Here is a 22,559-nt window from a genome sequence, read left to right as displayed (position 1 = left end):
TTTATTAGTTTGAATCGGCAGATCTTGCGCCGGTTTGTGTCACTCGAACAGAGTGACCATCGAAATCACTTGATGCACTGCAATGCACCCCTGGCTTTTGTCAGGCTTTCTGTCTTAGCCAAATGCGGTCACACCCCATACACAACTGCAGTGCCGCGCGGGGCGGGGCGTTTTTCGTGAAAATTTACGCACGAAATTTTCCGTAGTTTTTCCCCCAAAAATAGTACACCATTTGTTTATTTTGTTTTGTTTTTTCTGTTCAATTGCACACACGACTGAAGGATCAAGTTAAATAGAAGAAGTAGTGTACGCGACAGCTTATATGAAAATGCAGTGCAATTGTGTTTAAGGAAATCCCGTTCGCATGGCTGGAAAGTGTTTAACAAAATTATAGCCAAACAAAATGCAGCAGCAGAAGCAGCAACAAACAGGCTGACTAACGCCGCAAAAAGAAGGAATAGAAAATAAATCACATACTAACGCGTGGAAAAGGGAGTAGGAAAACACAGTCGGATAAAGAGGAGTAGTACCAGGAAAACACATGCAAGAAGAGTAGCATAGCAGGAGGAAACACTCTGGGAAAACGGAGTAGTAAAAGGAACACACTTCACACATACAAATACTCGTTGGAAAAAAGAGGAGCCCAAGGAGGAAAAGCCAAGAAAGAGGCAACAAAACACAAACGCAACTTGCAATTGGAATTGATATTCGAAATTGGAGTGGGAAGTGGAAAAGGAGTGGGAAGTGCAAGTGTTGTGGGAAGTCGGAAAAGGAGTGTAGGATTGAGGAGTGGAGCGAGACGTAGGAAAAGGAGTGTGAGGGGAAGTGTATTGTGCAATTGGGCAACATATCCAACAATAAGAGTGTGTTTGCCAGAGCGAGATAGAGCCAGAGAATTGCATGTGTGTGCATGTGTGGGTGTAGTTGTTGTCTCTCCCCAGTGCATAAACTGTGCTCGTGCTCGTGCTCCATTCGGCTTCTTCGCCCACGCACTTACCCGAAGCGAAGTGATAGAGAGAGAGAGAGAGGGAGCAAGAGGAAGGCCCAGGAAGAGCGGGTTTTAAGAAACAAGAAACTGCATCAAAAGCGAAATGCAAATCGAGCCGACCAACGGTTAACGCGACTCAAATTTGCTTAAATTACGACGAATAAGTGTAAAACAAAACGAAGAAACCTGCTTCTCCTTTTCAATTGCATTTCTTCAAAAATTTGTGTGCAATATAAAAAAAAACTCCAGCGATCGCACAAAAGGCGCACACTGAGAGACCAGAGCAGAGTAACCAGAGAGTGACACAGAGAGAGAGAGAGAGATAGAGAGCAGTGACAGCAGACAAAGAGAGCACACTCGCTCGCTTTTACAGCTGCAGTGCCCTGCTCGTAGTCCTACATACAATACCACCCGCGCCCCCGACCGACCCCACTCCCTTCTTCTGGTAATATGGATTTTGGCGGTCTGGCAGCACAACAACAACTATTACAGCAACATTTACTACAACAACAACAGTTACATCTGCAACAACAGCAACAAAATCTTGAGGACACAACAACAATAAGCAATGTAAGTATCGTATCTCTTTCTGTCTCACTTGAACACACGCTCAATGCATATGCGTGCATGAGTGTGCGTGTTATGTCTCTCTTTTCATTTCTTTTATACTTCATAAATCGCTCCCACACGCACACACGCACGAACAAAAACAACAAGAAAAGCACAATGCATCGCTCTTAATGCTGTTGCTGCGCTGCCCACTACTAGTGCCTGCTGTCTTTTGTGCAGTTTATTGGTTTTCTTATTAGATTTCTGTGACGCTGACGTTGGCAGCGACAGCATTTGTGTGTGTGAGTGTGTGTGTGTGGGCGGACTGTGTGAAAAAGGAGTTTTAAAAAAAGTTCGTGGGGAGAGGGGGCTGACATAGGTAATTGAAAATATTCCCAGTTTAGTGTTGTAAAAGGTACAGAGATTTTTTGGGAAAAGAAAATGAGTCAACGCTGAACAGTCCAATCAGAATGAAAGAGACGCCGATGATTAATCTCTGGGCCATCTGCGCTGGCTGGTGATGCTGCTCAGCTCTTCTTTGCTGCCAAGAACAAGAAAGTGCCGACACATTAATTGCGGTACTAACTTTTGTGTTTCCCCTCATTACTTTCACCATGCATAAATTCTTAAGAGAGGGGGCGCTGAAGGAGAAAGGCAGAAGAGAAAGAAAGAAATTAAATTGTTTATTCAAGTCCAGCAGCAAAAGCAGCAGCGTAGCAGAAACATCGCAGTTGTTGCTTCCTCCTTTGTTTCTGCCGAAGCAGCAGCAGCCAGCCAGAGGTCGCTGTCGTCGTCGCTCTTCCTGCGTCTTTCTTTTCGTTTACTTTCTGGCATACCCTTACCGCACTGACACTCTTCGGTACATAAAGTACTCCAAATCGGGTCTCGTTTAATTGATTTATGCCGCAATTTGAGAAAAAGTCAAAAGAGATGTATCGAAAAACGATTCACAGCAATTATTGTAACTTTGTTTATACAAAAATTAAACATTTTAATAGCATATCGACTCAAGGAAATATATACTATATATCCTAAGAGTATAAATTGTGCCTACAGCTTTCTTTTCACATCTTTAGGGTGTTCACTATTCGCTATCGCCCATCAAAATGGATACTCTTTAGTTTTTGTTTTCTTTTGCCTTTTGCTACGTGACTGCAATAAAATTTAACTGCAATTACGTGCTGCCTGCACACACACACACACGCGCATACTTGGTTTTGAGGGATTCCTGAATTCTGAATGCGGCATGCGGCATGCAGCAATGCGCGATGCTGTTCTGTCCAACTGTAGGCTGCTGCCCTCCCAGCAGGACATGCGGCCTGTCCCTCTATGTGCGTGTCTAATTTGTTTAATTGCGCTGATTGTGCGAAAAAAAAACAGCCAAAATTCTGAAAAAGTTCAAGTCACTGCCTCCTGGGCCTTTTGCCAACCTCTCTAGAGCCCTGGCCAGTCCAGTCCTGTGCAAGGCATAATAAACACAAGGTAGGGCAGTGCGAGAGATTAGCCTCTGAATTAGCTTACAACATAAAAATGGCATGATTTCGGATGGGCCACAAAAACAGAGTAAACTTAATTTATTATAAATATTCTTAAGCATTAAACTACTTTGACAAAAAGGTATGAATTAATCAGAAATATACTCTGGAGTGCGTAAAGAAACATTTCCTTCCATTAAATACACCTTGGCCCTGCCTGCAACCGCCGGACCACTGAGTAGTCTTCCCAATATTTTTTTTTTGCAACTGCAATTGAAAAAAATCAGCAAAAAATGCTAATAAAAATGAATGATACTTTTTATTTCGAGTTAAATTAAATTTTATACACTCGCATTTATTTATTTATGTACGATTAATATGTTTATAAAAATAGAATCTAAATTTTGAGAAATTAATTTGAGCTCTAGTTTAAATACTTCCTAAAAAGCGTTAGAAAAATAAAAAAAAATCCCTTCCCGCTGTTTAAGCTGGAAAAAAGCTAGATCTTACAGGAAAAAGGCTGAGTTGGCATCACTGCGGTCCAACGAGCCAGCACGTTCGTTCAAAGTGAGCAGCGCTCTCGGATTTACAGTTCGAATTCGGCCGACGCGCGCACAAGACGACAGCAACAGCAGCAGCGGAGAGGCGCAGCAAACGAAAAACGGGACCGCAAAGATAAAAAAAAACTGTGTAAAAAGAGCGCGCGCGGAAATTGAAATTCACAATTATTTGAGTTTATTTTTCGTTGTCGGTTTTTATTTTTTGATTTTGCGTTACGTTTTAAGCTCGTTTTGTCTTTTTTTGCTGTGTGTGCTGTTGTTGCGTCGTTTATTAAGTTCCTTGCAACAACATAACTGTTGTGTACATACATACATATTGTATGTGTATATAGAAGTGAAGCATTTGTGGGGTAAATGAAGCAATAATTAAAAGTGCCTTTTGTTAATTGAGAAAAGTGGAAGAAGTGGATAAAAGGGAGCAGAGAGCAGAAGCAACAGCGGGACGTAAACGATCGAAGTGGTAAGAGGAATAACAGACACAAATACCACCGTCCAGCTGGCCCACACCATACACACCAACACTCCCCCGCCCCCCCTTTGCTGGAAAGCACTGTTTTTTGACGAGAATAAAACGCAAAGCTAGTGCCGGCAGAGACAGCGGCCGAGTGGAGGAGATTTGTTTGTTTTTGCTTTTGGCAGTTAATGTTAATGCGTTTTCGGTTTTGTTTTTGCCTCGGGAATGGTGGGGTGCTGTGCCGCATCTGCATCGACAGAAGTTTATTTGCTTTAATGTTCAATCGAAATGCGGGAGGGGAAGGAACGGAAAGTGATAAAGGGAAGAAGCGTATGGCGGGCTGTGAGGGGAATCAGCTTTTATTACTGTTTACTTGGTCTTCAGTTTCTGTGCCTTATCTTTCCTTATACCACAGACTCCTTCGTAGTACATATGTAGTAGTAGTAGTTTTTTTTGTTTTCCTCCATTCAGCATTTTCGTTTCCACTGTCCCCCACCCGTCTGCTGGTTTGCTGTTATTTTGGCTCTTTGCCGGCTAATACGGCGACTCGTATGTGCGTCATCATCCGGCTGCACCCACCCCCCGTCACTCTCCCACCCGCATCGCTGACTCGACTAAAACTTTGTGACTCCTTTGGCCGATGATGTCGGTCGGGGTCCTTTTCCCACTGCTTTTAATTGCTTCTGCACGTTCGTCAAATATTTGCTCAACTCTTTTTAATTACATTGCCACTATACACACACACACGAACGAACAGCATACGCACATTTGTACCATTTACCCTTTCACACGCACCCACACACGTACACACGAACACACGCGGAACAGTTTGTAATTGCAGATCTGTCATACTGTCTCACTCCAACACTCGCTGCGATTGCTGGTGGTGGGGGAGGGGGGACTACTGCGTTCGTTCGTGCATTTTGCACAGTGTGACTAAGAAGGAAATTCGTGGAAACTGCAGTGATTGATCTAACGGATACCGGAAATATTGTAAATCGAGAACTAGACTCCGTCTCCCGTGGTCAAAACAAAACAAACAAAAAATAAAAGTGAAAAGCTTGCGCTAGACACCGCACAATGGGTGATATACTGAATTCTGAAAATTAAAAACTAGATTGGGTGCATTGGTTGGAAATATTGTATGTCAGTGGTCTACAAAAAATCACAAAAAACCACTTGACCAAGAAGTGTACCCATGGAAATAGATTCTGTGTTGCAATTAAATATATGTATATGTGTGTACATACATATATGTATGTAGTACATCGCTTGCCCTACACATTTTTTGTTTCGTAAATCTCTGCATACGCAATCGGTGGCAATCAAAATCATTTTTGTTTTTCGCCCACACAAGGCCATGACACGATCCACTGTGCTTTGTGTCGAGCGGCATTTTGCCGGCAGCAGAGCAGAACAGAACAGCGTAGCAGAGCCGAGCAGAATCAATGCAGCGCAGCTTCCTCCCCCGACACACACATACAGACATTTTAGCACAGCTTTGACGTCGCTGCCGGTGTGCATTATTGAAGCTGAGTTGAGTTCTTGCGGTTCTTCTTTTTTTTTTTTTTTTTTTTTTTTTCGTTGTCCACGTTCTTGGTGTTTTTGCTATAAATTTTATGATTCTCTTATTACACGCTTTGGTGCCTTTGATTGTGCTTTGCTTTGCTTATTTCTTTTTTGTCCCTTTTTACATGTGAGCAGCACTGTTTGCTGGAAGTGGCGTAGTGCTGCTGCTGCTGCTGTTGTTGTAGCTGTAAATATTTTATTATCGCTTGTTTCCGTTTAGGAACCGAAAATGGAGGAAAAATAATGTACGACGCACACACACACGCACAGGCATACATATATACATACACTTTTACAACATGCATACGCGTGTACATATTTAAAATTCTTTTGTCGCCATATTCATTTCGAAATTATGTACTTGGGGGCCTTGTTGCTTCACACGACTCGTCGCGACGCTCCGCTCCGTTTCGCTCTGACGCCCCCTCCCCTCGCTCGCACTCCCTCGTTGCGTTTCCCTGTGCGTTCAATCATTCACTCTCTCGTTTCGTTTCTCCCTCTCGTTGGGCTCCCCATGTCAATTTATGCTGCTGCTATCTGTCTATCGGCTGAACGGTTCTTTGCTTCTCTTTCCCCTTATTCCATTATGTTGTCCGCTCTCTCGGCTCTCGGTTGACCCTGTGCATTATTTTTGAGCGGAATGCTGTTGTGGGAGCGAAGGGGGGCACATATTGATACTCCTGTAATCGGTCAGTACTTGACTCTAGGATGGATGTTACTCTTCAAAGATCATTCCAGTGAGGGTATGCAGCTGTAGGGTATCTGTGATTCGGTAGCCAGGGGTCTCTCTTTCTTGCCATTGGAGCTTCCTCTTTCTTGTGGGTCGTCGGGTCGCGTCTTCTCGTCTTCGTTTCAAAATTAGCGCAAAATAGTTGTATTTCGATCGTATTTTTAGTTGTGGTTTTTGTTGCCCTCTTTTATGCCATGACTTTCCCTTCCATATTCTCACTCTCTCTCCTTGCGCTATCGCCCGCGGATCGTCTTGTGGCGTGTCCCCTGTGGGCGTCTGTTACAATTTGTAAATTATATTTAAACACGAGCCGCTGCCATTGCCTGCGGTTCGGATTCGGATTTGGCTTTGGATTGGCGGTGGGATCGGATCGGTTCGGAGAGGAGAGGAACGGAACGGATCAGTTTCGAGAGCAGACCAGGGTCTATTCGGATGTGGTAGAAACGGGAGAGTACCCCCTCTCTCTCTCTCCCTCTCCCTCTGTCTGGCTGTCTGTCTCTGTGTTACCAAGTGGGCGTGCAGTGACCCAATTTTGCTAATAGATTGCATTTTGCCACACACTTGCAGACACACACACACACACACACACATAGAACACATGGATGCACATACATAACATACAAGAAAATGAATTCGGGATGAACTGTGGGCCGAGAACAGGCAAATGTCTTTTGGGTCGCACTTTAAATTAGTTTTCCCTGTTTTCAGTTTGATTTCCATTCAAACGTTCCAAGGTTCCGGTACCATTTGCATTTCCGTTTCATTTCATTCTAATATTCAGTGGCAAATTACACGTAACTGTTTCATTGCCACTGCGTTCCAGGTTCAGTTCTCATTTACACCACACACTGAAAATGATGCCATGCGCGGATTTCATTCCCATTCCGTTCCCCCAGCCACTCAATATTTTTTTTTGCTAATTGAAGCCGCAATAAACTTTTCAACAATTTAAATGTTGCACAAACACACACACACACACATTAGTGGTGCAGATATATATATGTACTGATGTATATAGACTAGATATTTAATATAATTTATAGACGGTATTTAGCAGCCACATTTTGTTGTTCCGCATTCCATTCCTAATTGATTTCGTTTATACGAAACGATCTGTTCCAGAACGGACGGGAACGGAATCTTGTGTGGGTTGTTTCCATACCCAATTCCATTTCCATTCCAAAATGGAATTTCGCTTCCAATTAGCTGAATTATCGTTTCTATAATTATAGTGCAATATTGTTTATAGAACAAACGGCGGAATTAGCATTTGGCAGCTACTTTCCTTTTCCCTTTCCCTTTATTTCCATTCCCAAAAGTATTCCTCCCCCCCTCCCCAAAACCATATACCAACCCGAAGGGAACCCCTTTTACATTACATTTTTTTCTTTTTCTTTTGATTGAGCGGCAATAAAAAATTTGTCAAAAGGGGGAGAACGACATGGTAGAGGGGGAGGAGGATGGGGCGGAGAAATAGTAGCGTACGGGGAGCGTGTAATCATATGTTTTGATGATTTATAATGGGAACCCAAAAGAAAATATATAAATGGGAAAAGAGAAAAATGTATAACAAATGCTCGAATGCGGGACCCAAAGAAAAACCCAAAAGACTGCCTGCTGCACTGCCAGGGGCAGCAACAAGTGATTGATGTCGTCGAAACAGAAGCAGGGTTAAGCAGGGTTAAGCAGTCCCTCCAGGCCAAACGATCTCACGGCCTGCAACCCCTAAAAGACGCACACCAGAGCCAAAAAAGGAAGAGAATGTCTCAAGTTACCAGCCCTGCACTGAGAGAAATCAATGGGTAGCAAGAGATGAGAGAAAGCTTTGGCTAGCAACCAATGTAACAATAATGGAGTGGAAAAGTGGCATTGGAACCGTGGCTTTCGAAGTGAACGGAACGTTAGGGAATGGAAATATAGATGTGCCCCCAGATGGCATGAAACTGAATAAAAAGTAATGGAATGGATGGAGTGGAACGGTGGTGAGCGGTGCGAATGGTGGAATGCTGGCCTTCTGCCGAATGGAACATAATGGATTTGGTTTTCTCTCAGTGTACGCACACTGCTCTTGTCGCGTAGCCTGCAGCACTGGAATAGTCTGTCAAGGGACCACGCCCATAAGGGTCACAACCACCGCTGACGGATGGTGGGAGATTGAGAGAGGATATACTTGAAAATGCATCTGTTCGCATGACACGACAAGAAACCGAATGGCCAGAAAGAGAGAGAGAGAGGGGAGACGAGACGAGGCTGTCGCTTATCTTGATCTCATAATCAGCCGAGTGGTGGAGTGCAGGGGAGAGGGGAGAAACGTGTGTGAGTCAGCGACAGAGTCAGAGGGGAGGACGAATGAACGTCATTAACCATTTTTAGTTCTCCTTCTCCTCCGTCTCCTTCTCCATATCTGTCTTTGTCTTCCCTGTCTCCTTCCCCTGCCGTTTCTCTCTCTTTGCATTGTGTTTGAAAAACAGGCGGCGGCAGGTGCAATTTTAACCCCGAAACCCCGAAAAAATAAGAAGATCTCGGATCTCCGATTTATTGTTCGAGAGGCAGCTGCTCCGGAGGACACGACACGCGTCAGTTGCCGCATTGCACGCGCGCCTCCCGAGAGCGAGAGAGAGAGAGGGAGAGGGAGAGGGAGAGGGAGCGAAGTATAAAGGAGGAGGAGGATACCAGATTTCCTTTCTCGCAAGGGTTCTTAAGGGTTTCGCTCTGTCTTAAAGTACGGAACAGATGTTTTTTCTTTTAGGGGACGCATCGCTCGCGCGTGTGTGGATTTAATGAGTTTTTCTACTCCTTTCTCCTCCTTTCTGCTTCCTTGATGGATTTTCGATGAGTTTCGGTCTCGAGCAATATCCATGAAGGGTTTTCAAACGGATAAGGATTAAGGAGATGATCAAAAAATCTTTATAAGCCATCCCATCTGAGAATCGGAGAGAAATGGCGAGATATATCCCCTCTTTACGAGTAGAATAGAATTAATAGAAATTCACTTTAATTTAAACACAATTCAAATGTACATATAGAAAAGTCCTTTGATTACGGCTCATCAAAATAATAAAATAACTTCTTAATATCAAAATATTTGATTTAATTATAAATATATTGATTTCCTGATATGAAATATATATATATTTTTAAATATAAACAAGCGAAGAACCCAACAAGATACCAGCGTAGCCTGGTACCAGAATACACCCAGTCGACCTGCCCAACAGGATGTTCTAAGAGGACCTCTACCCTAGAAACCTGCGCAGATAATTGAACCAAATAATATCCCCCTACAAATTCTTCGACCTTGATAGCACACATTTTTTCCTATTTTTATTTATTTATATTTTTTTTCTATTTATATTTTTTTAATTTGTTTTTTTTTGGTTTTTTTTTGTTTTTTTTTTTAAATTTGTTTTTTAAATTAATTTTTTTATTTTAATTTTTTTTTATTATTTTTTTAAATCATCATAATTTTTCCTGTGACTCCAGCAAGCAACAAATTGTATTATTATTTTAAAATCAAATACATATACTAAAAAAAAAAAAAGTTAAATATTTTTCTTTTTACACTCTCGGTGGAAAGCGATTGGTATACATTTTAAAATTCTAGATACATAAATATAGTATGTACCGAATAGATTTCGGTTGAGTACTCCCTTCCGCTGCACTGCACTGACCCCCGACTCTTGCCTTGAACTCCGAACTTGTTTAAATGTGGTGCTTGCTGGCGTGTAGCGCCTCCTCCTCACACACCAATTAGGCTGCTTAACGAACCACAGACCGAAAAAAAAAGCAAACCAGAAACTACAGAAGACCAAAACTCGACTTCTTTGAAGGCCCCCATGGAAATGGTGGATGAAACATGTGTACTTATGGATGGTTGTATGTTATATGAATACTCATGAGCATTATAAATTCTGTATAACCAAAATTTGCAACATTTTTACGAGCGTTGGGGGGGGGGGGGGTCGGCGGACATTCGCAAAAGGAGCGGGACGGCGGGACCCTCTCTATAAGGCAGGCCCTCCTCCTCGTGCGTGTGTTTGGGGATCATTAAAAGTTAAATTTAATGAATTAATTTAGTTGATTGTTCTTTTCTGTTGTTGTTGCGGTTGCTTCTCTTTTGGCGAAAAACCATTTTGTTGGCCATTCTTGTGGTGGCTTTTCTCGTGGGGGAAGGATACCCTGTAAACGCTCTATGGCCACAGATAGAGGGTATATTGTGTGTTCATCGATTGGGCTAAATCTCAAGCCATATAAAAATGTGTACAGAATGGGCAAAAGACGTCAACAAGAATGGGAATTCGGGTTCTGCCCGAAATGTAGAACCCGTGGAGGGACTTCCTTTTTCCTTCCCTTTTGTCCTTTTTTTTAGGGATTTGTAGAGGAATACATAAATTTCCTGGATGATCGAGCCCCACGAAACTGATCGCTTGCCACCATCCGAGTAGAGGGTATCCCCTGGTTGATCACTCACCCAGTACTTCGTTCCGAGACTCTTTCCCACTTTATTCATGATTTTTGGGTATCATTCGAGTCGCAACACTCCCGCTCGAAGGCCAACTTTGTATTTTCTCATTTCCTTGTTTTTTGTGTTTTTTTTTTTTTGGGCGTTGCGTTTGTTGTTTTTATTAATTGACGACGGAAGTGGCTGTAAATGTCCACAAACATGAAAATATATTCATAATGCTTTTTCGAGGGCACAGACCCGGACCCAGACCCAGGCCCACTCCCATTTTCCATTTCTTGCCCTCTCGCCCCCCTCCCCCTCCCCCTCTCTCCACACAGGTGCAAGTGATGACGTCGTTCGCGCTTCACTTTTAGTTAATTGTTGGGAATATTATGATTATTATAATAAAGTAGAGTAGAGTAGAGTGGAGTAAAGTAAAAGTAATTACACTTAAAGCTTTCAACCATTACCCTCATACCCATGCCCCTTGCCATGACCATCTTCATAGCCGTAGTCGTAGCCGTAGCCGTTTCCGTAGCCATGACTATACGGAAAATCCCGCTGGGGAATGGTACCGGAACATGCAACATTTTGTTGAGTAGGTCATGTCATGGGGAGTGCTTTCCTAATTGTTACCTTACAACTAAATGTACATAATACAGCAGAGCAGAGCAGAGCACAGCACAGCAGCAGTTCCATTAACACAGGAACATACATATGTACATGTGTACACATTCACATGCACATACACATACATATGACGTTCACGTGTGACTGGCATTTGAAAAACAAAAAGTAGGAAACTACTTATATAATAAATAATAATAATAAAGTAATAAATAATAATACAAATTATAAAAATAATGATATAAATTTAAAAAATGATAAAAAAATATAAAATAAATTAAAATAATATAAAAAAAATAAAAATAAAAAAAATACAAATACAAAAATAATAAAAAATAAAAAAATAACAGTAATAATAATAATATCAACAATAATACAAAAAATAATAATCATAGAACAAAAAATAATAATACAAAAACAAATAATAGTAATAAAAACGAGGGGGAACGTTGTGAGTTGCTGCGGAGACCGCAACTCTACAGTTATACCCGATACTAAGTCAGTATGGCTCTCCTCCGGCAGACGCTGCTAATATTAAACGACACGACAAGGAGTGCGTGCGAGAGAGACAGAAAATCAGTCTGAGCGTGACGTCGGGTGCTGCGTAGCCAGTGCAAATTGATTTGTTCCTTTTGGCTATAAAAATGATCTGATCTGATCCAGATTCAGCAATCTGATATATATGATCATTATCTATGATTCTGCGTTTTTAGTTTTCTCGTGTCGTCGAAATTGTTGATGCCACAGATTTTCGCCCTTTGTGGGGGCGGAAGTGGGCGGGTCAAAGTTTTGAAATATTTTTGTAGCAGTGACATATCACAGAAGTCTGGATCCAAAACATCGTTGCTCTCGCTCTTATAGTCTTTGAGCACTAGGCGCTGAAGGGGACGGACAGACGGACGGACGGACAGACGGACAGACAGACAGACAGACAGGGCTCAATCGACTCGGCTATTGATGCTGATCAAGAATATATATACTTTATGGGGTCGGAAACGATTCCTTTTGGACGTTACACACATCCACTTTTACCACAAATCTAATATACCCCAATACTCATTTTGAGTATCGGGTATAAAAATAATAAAAAAGTAATACATAATAATACAAATTAAAAAAGCAAAAAAAATATAATAAATTACAAAAATAATCATAATAATTACTACTATACTACTATAATTAATACAAAAAGTAATAATATTAATAATAAATATAATATTAATACTAATATTAACAATAATATTTATAAAAATAATAATACAAAAAAAAAAATAACAACAATAATACAAATATAAATAATAATAATAATCGTATATAATCAATTAATTAATTTGGTTCATTTAATATTGCCGCGAACATATTTCCTATCGCATATAATATTCTATTCATTTCAAATCGTTCATAACGAATTTTTCCGTTCGCTTATGGGAAATTTATACAGCAAATCAATATAAGTCGGGCCTTATGCTCTTTCAAAACAAAATTCGACCATGATTGGGCCAGGTCCAAAGCCAGCTACTGTGTGTGGCAGGAAGCTCCATGGCCCCATGGCCCCATAGCCGCATGGCCTTTGTCTCATTCGCTTTCAAGTGGAACTGGAACTGGAATGAAGCCATACGAAGTGAGGCTTTAATTCCGTTTGAATTCTTTGTATAGCATAGCAGCTTTCTGGCTCTACAATTATCGTCGTTGGTCTGAGGTTATAATTGGTTTATCATGGAAATCATGTTTCTATATTGATCTAGCATTGATCTGTCCCGTTCCCCTCTCGCCCCGTCCCATGTGTGTTTTTCAAGGTGAGCCAAAGAAAACCGATACGCGGTCTGGAGATTATTGAACTGCAGCAGCAGCAGAGGGAGGAGACTTTACCTATTACACACAGACCTTGAATAGTCTTGAACAAATACACTCGGAGAAAAAAAACGTACACCAATCGATTTTCTCCATGAGTGCAGGAGATTCAAAAAAATGAAAATTGTTTTTATTTAAATATGAAAATATTTGATATGCGCATATTTCATAACTAGAATAAATATATTTTTATTAAATTTCCTAAAAAAACAAATATATTTTATTTATTTTAATAATTAAAAAATTTAAAAACAATTTTTTTGTTTAAACCAAAAATGAATTATATTAATTTGACACCACTCTAATTTTTCAATTTAAATTTAATATTTAATATGCCATTTTTAAAAACATTTTTTTTTTTGAACCAAAAATTAATTCTATTCATTTTACACCACTCTTATTTTTCAATTTAAATTTAGTTTTTAGTATGCCATTTTTAAAAACAATTTTTTTTAAACCAAAAATGAATTCTATTCATTTTACACCACTCTTATTTTTCAATTTAAATTGAATTTTTAATATGCAATTTTTAAAAACAATTTTTTTTTAACCAAAAATGAATTCTATTAATTTTAAACCTCTTATTTTTTATTTTAAATTTAGTTTTTAATATGCCATTTTTAAAAACAATTTTTTTTAAACCCAAAAATGAATTCTATTATTTTGACACCACTCTTATTTTTCAATTTAAATTGAATTTTTAATATGCCGTTTTTCTCCGAGTGTACTAATAGTTTTTCTTTGCTTTGCCTTTTGTTGTTGTTGTTGTTGAAAGTGCATCTGCATCTGCATCTGCATCTCTCTTTCTCCTCTCTGTTTGTGTTGGCACTTTGTTGCAAGAAGGAGCCGCCGCGTAGCGACCCACAGAGTGGACACACGATGTGTGTCTCTCTCTGCCCCACTCTCTGTAGTGCTGGACCTATGCAAATATTTACAACAAATGAATATTGAATGCTGTGCGCGTTTCTGGGGGGTCTACGACTCTCTCTTCCTCTCTCAATTAGAATTTATTTTGTGTAGATGCAACTGTCATTGAACTTTGGGCGAGAGAGCAGAGAGAGAGATCTCTGCTCAGACACGCACCATCCCCAAAATCTGCCCCTGCCCCTGCCCTTCATTCGGATTGTGATGATGGGTCCGTACTTTGAGTGTCTTTTATTTTGTCTGTCTGTCTGTCTGTCACTCAAGTGCCAATTACCCCCAAAAAACAACAAAAATAAAAAACCAAAGCAATAATAAACCCCAATAATAAAAACCTTTTTCACAGCCCACCCCCCCTGCCCCCAATCCAATGAGTCATTCAACGGAGCGTTGAAAAGCCCATTAGAGACCGTGGAGACTCGTAACCAGATGCAGATGCAGATGCAGATGCAGATGCTCTCATATTTACTCCGTTTGCATCGTAAATCGTTCAACTATAGCCACAGAAAGGCTTTGCATGGTCTTTGCTTTCGGGAAGGTAATCCCATCGATTAGAAGAGTGTCTCTGATGGATTCAAGTGTTGGAAGGCAGGAAAGGATTGTTGTTGAAAGGATACTCGAAAAGTGACAGTGAATGTCAAAAACAACATGCATTGCGTGTGCCTGACACCGCTGCACAGTGCTGCCAATGCTCTCGAAGGAGGGGAGCTCCTTTGGAGATCACTCCAGCCTTGGATGATGAGTATCTCTATTGTATATGGAAAATAGAGTGCTACTGTATCTACCGTCTGTCGGGTGGCCGCGACTTGCAATAGTTTTTATCGGTTTTTTTGTGGGGTACCTCGTACCGTTAGGGTTTTTTCTTTTCACTTTAACCGCGATGATGCATGGCGTTTTCTTCTTGTCACAGTTTATTGATGGTTTTTCCTCTCTCTATTCTGCCTATCTTCCACTCTTTGTTTCCCTGTCGCTTCTCTGTTGTTTCTGGACGATTGCCAGAGTCTCTCCGTCTCTGTGCCCCTCCCTTTGATCTGTCAGCGACTTCTTTGTCGCTTTAGTACGTGACTTGTGCCTTGGAAAATTACTTAACACTTGCTACTGCTGCAGGGCCCCCCGAGAGCCGCCCCAAAGCCGATAAAAAAAATAATATATATATATAAGCTGTCGCAACTATCAGCAATGCCATTGCGGGGCTTATTATGGCATGGGGATCGGCTTTTGATTGTCGACAAAACAACAACCACAACAGCATTGGCCATTTTTTGCTGCTGCCAAACGGAAATGTGTAACGTGTTTGGATTCCAGCTGATGGAGCTTGAGGGGGAGGGGTGGAAAGGGGGTCGCGCACAGCTGCAGCAGCAATTGGCGGCAATCGGTAATCGGTAATCGCGTGCGGCCTGGTACAACGGACGCACATCTGTGGCACGTACCACACACACACACACACATACGAAAACCAGAAGGCAGCAAAAATGAGCGAATGAGCGGTGATTGTGATTACATTTTTGCACTTTAGACACTCCCGGAGATACCCTGGAAATCATACATAATCATTTTATGGATTCCATCAATGAAACGGAGTGGGGGGCTCTGTCCGTATTGCTCTACTCCGCCAGAGAGCGCACACATTGCACGACGAAGATTGTGTGTGGAAGAGAGAGAGAGCGGCTTTAATTGTAGTCCGATCTGATTCTGATTCGGCGGTCATTTTCTATGATTCTGCGGCTTTAGCTTCGTCCTTTGTGGGGGGCTAAAGGGCTCGGGGTATCACAGACTATCTAGCTCTTATAGACTCTGAGAACTAGGCGTCAAAAGCGGAGTGGGAGTGGGAGTGGAAAGTAGAGATATCTTTCATTCTCCAGCTCCCGTTGCTACCCTGCTTATCCCCTCTCCAATCTCGCACCGGAAGTACCTCTGTCCCGCTCAGACACCCTTGAACATGCACCTCGTGGATCGGTTATTTCCGCTTGGCTCGATTCCATTTATTGATCCATCGTTTCCTTTTGCATTTGCAGATAAACCTCAGGGGAATCTTGGTTGGCGGCAGTGCCGGCGGCGGAGGAGGAGCGACGACAGGCACTGGCTGTGCTGGTGGCGGGGATTGTGGAGTTGGTGGTGTAGTTGTAGGCGGCGCTGGTGCTGGCACTGGCGGCGTCAAACTGCGAAAGAACAGCGACCGTCCCCTAACGAAGACGACGACGACGACGACGACGGAGGAGGAGGCTGCCACCAGGCAACAGTCGCAGTCGCACACGTACCGCATCTCCATGGCCAACCTGGAGGACACACAGGAGTCCGAACTGGATCAGATATTGGGGGAGCTGAGCTTGCTGGAGGCGCAGATAAGCTATGGCGAGGCATCGTTTCTGCCTGGCGCTGGATCAGCATCGGGAACGGGAATGGGAACGGGAACAGGCGCATCGATTGCAGGACATGCTCCTGGAGGAGGAGGAGGAGTAGCCGCCGCCACAGTGATGATGCCCCCCTCCATTATGTCCTCGGCCGCCTCATCGCGCTCCCATTCGCGCACAAACAGCAGCATCTCTGCGGATGTGAGCACCTGCTCGTCATCGGGCATATCCGAGGGTGGTGCGGGGCCATTGGGTGGATCTACTGGATCGGGTGGATCCATCGCCTCCTCGGTGATGGCTGGCGGCATGATGATGATGCCTCATCAGCCGCCCACAAACATAACCATGGGCATCACGCTGGGCGTGGTCACGCACCGAGAGCCACGCACCGAATCGCCGGACAATGATTCGGCCTTCAGCGATACCGTTTCGCTGCTGTCCAGCGAGTCATCGGCCTCGTCCAACACCTCCATGCAGCAGCAACAGCTGCAACAGCAGCAGCAGCAACAACAGCAGCAGCAACAACAGCAGCAACAACAACAGTTGCAACAGCAGCAGCTGGTGGCCCAGAAGCGGCAGGGAAGCGGCGGCAACAGCAGCTCAAAGGCGGCCAAAATCCAGCTGGCGCTGCACAAACTAGAGAGCGCCTCCATACGACGGCTCTTTGTGAAGGCCTTCACGGTGGACGGGGCCTCCAAGTCGCTGCTGGTAGATGAGCGGATGGTCTGCGGTCATGTCACACGGCTCCTGGCCGACAAGAACCACGTCCAGATGCAGCCAAATTGGGCGCTGGTCGAGCACCTGGGAGACTTGCAAATGGGTAAGTGAATCTCCATCCATGTTCTGGTCCTCACTAATCCTCACTCCCTCCTCCCAGAACGCCTTTTCGAGGATCACGAGCTGCTGGTGGACAATCTGATGGCCTGGAACTCAGACGCCGGCAATCGTGTGCTCTTCCAGCAGCGCCAGGACAAGGTGGCTCTATTCTCGCGGCCCGAAGTGTATCTGCCGGGGCCACAGATGGCGCCCGGGTGCCAGCACGACGACCAGACACGGCACATGCTGCTCGATGAGTTCTTTGAGACGCATGCCGCCCAGCTGCAGCTGGACGGGCCGCTCTACATGAAGGCGGACCCCAAGAAGGGCTGGAAGCGGTACCATTTCGTGCTGCGCTCCTCGGGCCTCTACTATTTTCCGAAGGAGAAGACCAAGAACACCAGGGACCTCGCCTGTCTCACCCTCTTCAGCGGCCACAATGTGTACACGGGTCTGGGGTGGCGCAAGAAATGGAAGTCCCCAACGGACTACACCTTTGGCTTCAAGTCCGCCGTCGACTCGTCGCTGGGCAAGTCTTGTCGCTCGCTGAAAATGCTCTGCGCCGAGGATCTGCAGACGCTGGACCGCTGGCTGACCGCCATCAGGATCTGTAAATATGGCAAACAGCTGTGGCACAACCACAAGCTCCTCATCGAGGACCTCTGCATGGGGGACGGCGTCTCGCAATCGAGCTTCGCCTCGGCCTCGATGCGCAGCAGCGAGTCCATATCGAGCATCTCCTCGGCGGTGCCCTCGCAATGCGGCAGCGTCTCCTCGGCGATCAGCAGCATGTCCATGTCGAACTCCTCGAACAGCGGCCGCACCTCGCGCGCCTCCAGCTCCAGCTCGAGCGGATGCCTGTCGGACGACAACAATGGCTTCGATTCGGAGTTTACGACCGGCACCATCAAGCGGAAGCCCTCGATGAAGCCCAATCTGCCGCTCACCACGATGACGCGCCAGCTGAAGGAGGTCGGAGAGATCACCATCTGCGAGAGCGGCGGCGGTGGCCTGGGTGGTGGGGGCGGGTGTGCCGGTGAGGCCAGCTCTCCGGAGCGCAGTGGCACCCTGACGCGACGCCACAGTCGTCGGAAGTCGCAGGAGAGCAACGGAAGCGGCACCCTCAAGCGACGGCCCGTTGTAGTCCCGTCATCGGTGACTGTCAAGCAGCAGCAGCAGCAGCAGGAGCAGGGCAGTGCCTCGTCGACATCGTCGAGCAGCAACTCAACGCCGACGCCAACGCCCAGCATTTGCGCTGCCAAGGCGCTGCCACTGCCACTGCCGCTGCCGCTGCCGCCACCAACCACATTGAATCTCGGCGATGCCTCATCCAGCGATGCCTCACTGATGTGTTCGTCCACTCTATCGCTCGATTCGCTGCCACCGCCGCCGCCGCCGCTGTCGGCGCACGGTCTGGACGGTGCCGACGACCAGGACGTGTATGGATCGCAGTTGTCGTTGGCATCGTTGCCGCCACCGCCGCCGCCCGAGGATGTGATGGTGATGCATGCCATGGCCTATGCATCCGCCGGACCAGCGCCGCCACAGGGACAGGTGTCTAGCCCTACCACGCCCACGCCCACGTCCACGCAGCAGGGAATGATGATGCCCATGATGGGTATGGGAATGGGAATGGGAATGGGAATCATGCCCAACAGCAACGGATCCCTGCCGCCGGCAGTGCCGGCCAAGCCGATCAAGCCGGCGGTGAAGCAGGCCTCCCTAAAGGCAGCGCCACCGTACAAGGCGCCGCCCGACTACGTGGGACCGCAGAGCGGGATCGGTTTAGGACCTCCGCCTGCACTGCCGCCACCCGCGCCCCAGAAGAAGGTCTCCTTTGCCGACTCGCCGGTGCTGCTGCGGCGAAAGATGTGCTCCCCGGAGCCGGTGCTGCCGCAGCGATCGCCCAGCACCACGCTCAGTACGGGATCTGGATCTGGATCGGGGTCGGCGTACCAGCAGTACGCGCCCGGACCGATGCTGCCGCCGCGCACAGATCTGGCGCGTCTCTCGGCCCAGAGCAATGGCAGCGGCAGCGGCAGCTGCTGCGAGGTGACATCGCCCAAGCGGCTGCAGGAGTCCGCCTCGAATCCGCCGCGTGACTTTCTCAAGGATCTGCAGCGGGTGATGCGCAAAAAGTGGCAGGTGGCACAAAAGTGCAAGCTAGAGCCGGCCACAACGCCGCACGAGGTGCTGGGCTTCAGGGACTTTAGCAACGAGGATCTGCTGGCCGCCCACAATCTCAATTCGGGGGCCAACTCCTCGCACTATTATCGCGAGACGGCGAATGTCAGCCACTGGGTGCGGGAGCACTACGAGTACGCGCACAATGCCCTCTACGAGAATGTGCACGCCCAGACGAATGGATCGGGCGTTGGGGGGGCATCGAATCTAGGTCCAGGTGGAATGGCCACAGACGGTGCTGCAGCTGTTGCGGCTGCTGGCGGCATGCCAGCGCCAGTGGTGGCACCGCCAGGGATGGGTGTGCCACCTAAGAAGCGTCCACCGCCGCCGCCACCCAAGCGGAGCGACAAAACGCACCTGACGACCAATCGAGTGTAGGAGTGTGGTGTGATCCTGCCATCCAGCAGGCGCCGTTGCTGCTGCAGGATGCAGTAGGATGGGAGCAAAGTAGAGTAGAGAGTGAGTACCCTTTGAGGCCATTCGGCGACTGAAACTAATCTCTTCCTTCGCTTCCCCTTCTAGCATCGGATCGGTTCGGATCGGAAACACCTTTTTCTTTGTTGTACTTGAAACCAGAAGAGAGAATCAAATGCGAATACAAATACAAATTCCTATTTAAGTCTTAGGCGGAAACAATGGAATGTGTCCCTAGAAACGATCCACACACACACACACACACACACACACACACACACACTAACTATAGATACTATATATATATATATATATCCTGCGAGTATATGGCGTATATGTATCTGCTAATTCTCTTACACAAGTATTATGTATATCGAAAGGGAGCGAAACGCAGGATCTTACATCTTAAATCTTAAATAACTCGAATGCGCCGATTCATTTTAGGAAATATACATATATTTTTAAGCTAAATTTTAGATTGTAAAAAAAGCGATAAAGGTGTAATATGTATATTTTTTTTGTGTAAACGATAGTGCATTATCTTTAAAAAAAAAAAGAAACGAAAATCGATGTAGATCTAATTAGCGTCTGAGATAAGTGTAAAATGTTTTTATATACTATTATGCCTGTTTAAGATTTTGTATTTATTATTTTATTTTATTATTTTTTTTTCAGTTTTTTTTTTAAATTTTTTATTTGCAAGCGCATCAAATGCGTGGCTCAGGCCGAAGAAAATGGGAAATCGAACCGTATAAATCGGAAGCCCTACAATACAATGCGTATTATATGACTATATAGATCTATATATATTTAATGTAAATTTGTTTGAACTCAAAATTCCCCCAAAAACAATTGTACGCGTTTCCCCTCAAGAATCGAGTAACTAAAACTATAGTATAGTATTTCCTTTGGCCCTTTAGAGTCTATAGAATCCAAAAATCATTAACAAAAATGGAAATACTTGATGTAAGTGAATTTCCTCATGACAGTTGACCTTTAAACGCAGAAATCGTCATTCAATGAGTGAATATTTCTATGAATCCCTTAAGAATCCATAGTCCTATATGGATTGTACTTATTTTGAATCAAATCTTCAGATCAGAGAGAAACCCCTTCGAATGGAGGATATATATATATGAAATATATAGTATATTGCGCATTGGTATGGGTAAATCCAACTAGTTTTTAATGAAAACGCATCGCATTGAGCGTCGTCTATATAGAGTTATTTCTGTACACAAATCAAATATTGTATTTCATCTAGTACTTGTAATTGTAATTGTAATAATATAATGTATTAATTAATTAATTGATTATTGTTTTCCTAGAATATTCTGATTTTTAAACATTTTGTAAGGCGCGTTCCTAATGGTTCAATATCATATACATATGTATATATATATATATATATATATGTGTATGTGTATATGTATTTTATATATGTATGTGTGTGTTGTATTTGTTCATATACAATTTAAGGGGGTGGGGGGGAGATAGATATATGTATAGGGTTTTTTTGTGTTATCCCCGAAGTGCAGTAATCAAAAGAAATCAAACAAAAGAATCCCCAGCAGAGATCCAATCAACAGTAATCAAAACTCGCCAATCGATTATCGATAGCTGTAGTCAATTGCCACCTATCGATCTCCTATCGATTGTAGCCGCCAGATAATGTTTTTCAGAGTTGTTTTTTTTTTGTAGTAACTTGATTGCCATTTTTTGTGTTGTTTTGTCGGCGAAAGCCATCTATAAAGATATGTGTTGTAGGTACGATGGAAATCGATATATGCATAAGTACAGTGCGGCACACAGCTATAAAGATCAGAGAGGGCATCCCCCTACCACACACACGCGGCTCTTGGGTTCCCATTAACGAAAGCATTAGCCTAGACGATGATTAAGAGTTTGCATTTGAATTTCCTATCCTATGCAGAACTAAATGGTATTATGCATATAGAGCTCTACGGATTACTACGATATATACCTACCTATACTTAAAACTAAAGGAAATGCCAATTTTTTAAGCTTGATATTTATACGAACATACGAATATATGAAGATATTTTTTAGAAACTATACGCCATATGTATATATACAAAATATGCATATATATATATATGTGGTGGGAACACAAGGATGTGCCATAGGCGCCGTCGTCGTGAATGTTTTTTGCTAAATAAATGTACTAAAAACCGAAATTAGAGCGTAAGAAACAGAAATCAAAGCTAAAAGAATATTTATAAATATATATGATAGGGGTACTAGATATATATATATATATATAGCGATTAAAGGCAAAGGAATGTGGAATCTAGAAACCTACACGAAAAAAAAAGCTTCAACTAAAAGCATTTTAACATGCATTTTCATTTGCCATTTTGTTTTGTACTTTACTTGTTTTCCCTTTACCCTTTTGCCTTTTGCCTTTGTTTTGTGCTTAAATAAAAATCAATTTTAATGTTAAACAAGAAGAACGGAAGGGAAATTAGGTAAATAAGACGCGTGGGAAGGCAGAGAGCAGAATCCTAACTAAAATATCTACTAAGAAAATCAAACAAAACTCAAACTGCAAGCAAACAAACAAACAACAACACACTCGACTACAACACACACAGAAAAACAAAAA

At 43.9% G+C, this 22,559-nt stretch overlaps 2 protein-coding genes across 2 annotated transcripts in view; one reads left to right on the top strand and one right to left on the bottom strand.

Annotated features, from left to right (window-relative positions):
• LOC108154078 (nuclear pore complex protein Nup205) overlaps positions 1 to 22,559 on the bottom strand; it is a 31,890-nt gene that overhangs the window by 7,954 nt on the left and 1,377 nt on the right. The window lies entirely within an intron of this gene.
• On the top strand, positions 122 to 21,242 carry LOC108154090 (ras-associated and pleckstrin homology domains-containing protein 1). The gene is made up of 4 exons (XM_017284205.2): positions 122 to 1,558; positions 16,184 to 17,339; positions 17,397 to 19,978; positions 20,042 to 21,242. The coding sequence occupies exons 1-3, from the start codon at positions 1,439 to 1,441 to the stop codon at positions 19,895 to 19,897; spliced, it is 3,777 nt and encodes a 1,258-aa protein (XP_017139694.1). The 5' UTR covers positions 122 to 1,438; the 3' UTR covers positions 19,898 to 19,978; positions 20,042 to 21,242.

The sequence above is a fragment of the Drosophila miranda genome, chromosome XL, assembly GCF_003369915.1.
Source record: "Drosophila miranda strain MSH22 chromosome XL, D.miranda_PacBio2.1, whole genome shotgun sequence".
Classification (NCBI taxonomy): Eukaryota; Metazoa; Arthropoda; class Insecta; order Diptera; family Drosophilidae; genus Drosophila; species Drosophila miranda.
Note: the sequence above shows the minus strand (reverse complement) of the source record. Positions and strands in the feature narration are given on the sequence as shown.

Excerpts from the sequence above, each read along its gene's own strand:
- LOC108154090 (XM_017284205.2), top strand. The coding sequence starts at position 1,439 with ATGGATTTTGGCGGTCTGGCAGCACAACAACAACTATTACAGCAACAT. Across the intron at positions 1,559-16,183 it reads ACACAACAACAATAAGCAAT|ATAAACCTCAGGGGAATCTT; the intron begins GTAAGTATCGTA and ends TTGCATTTGCAG. Across the intron at positions 17,340-17,396 it reads CCTGGGAGACTTGCAAATGG|AACGCCTTTTCGAGGATCAC; the intron begins GTAAGTGAATCT and ends CCCTCCTCCCAG.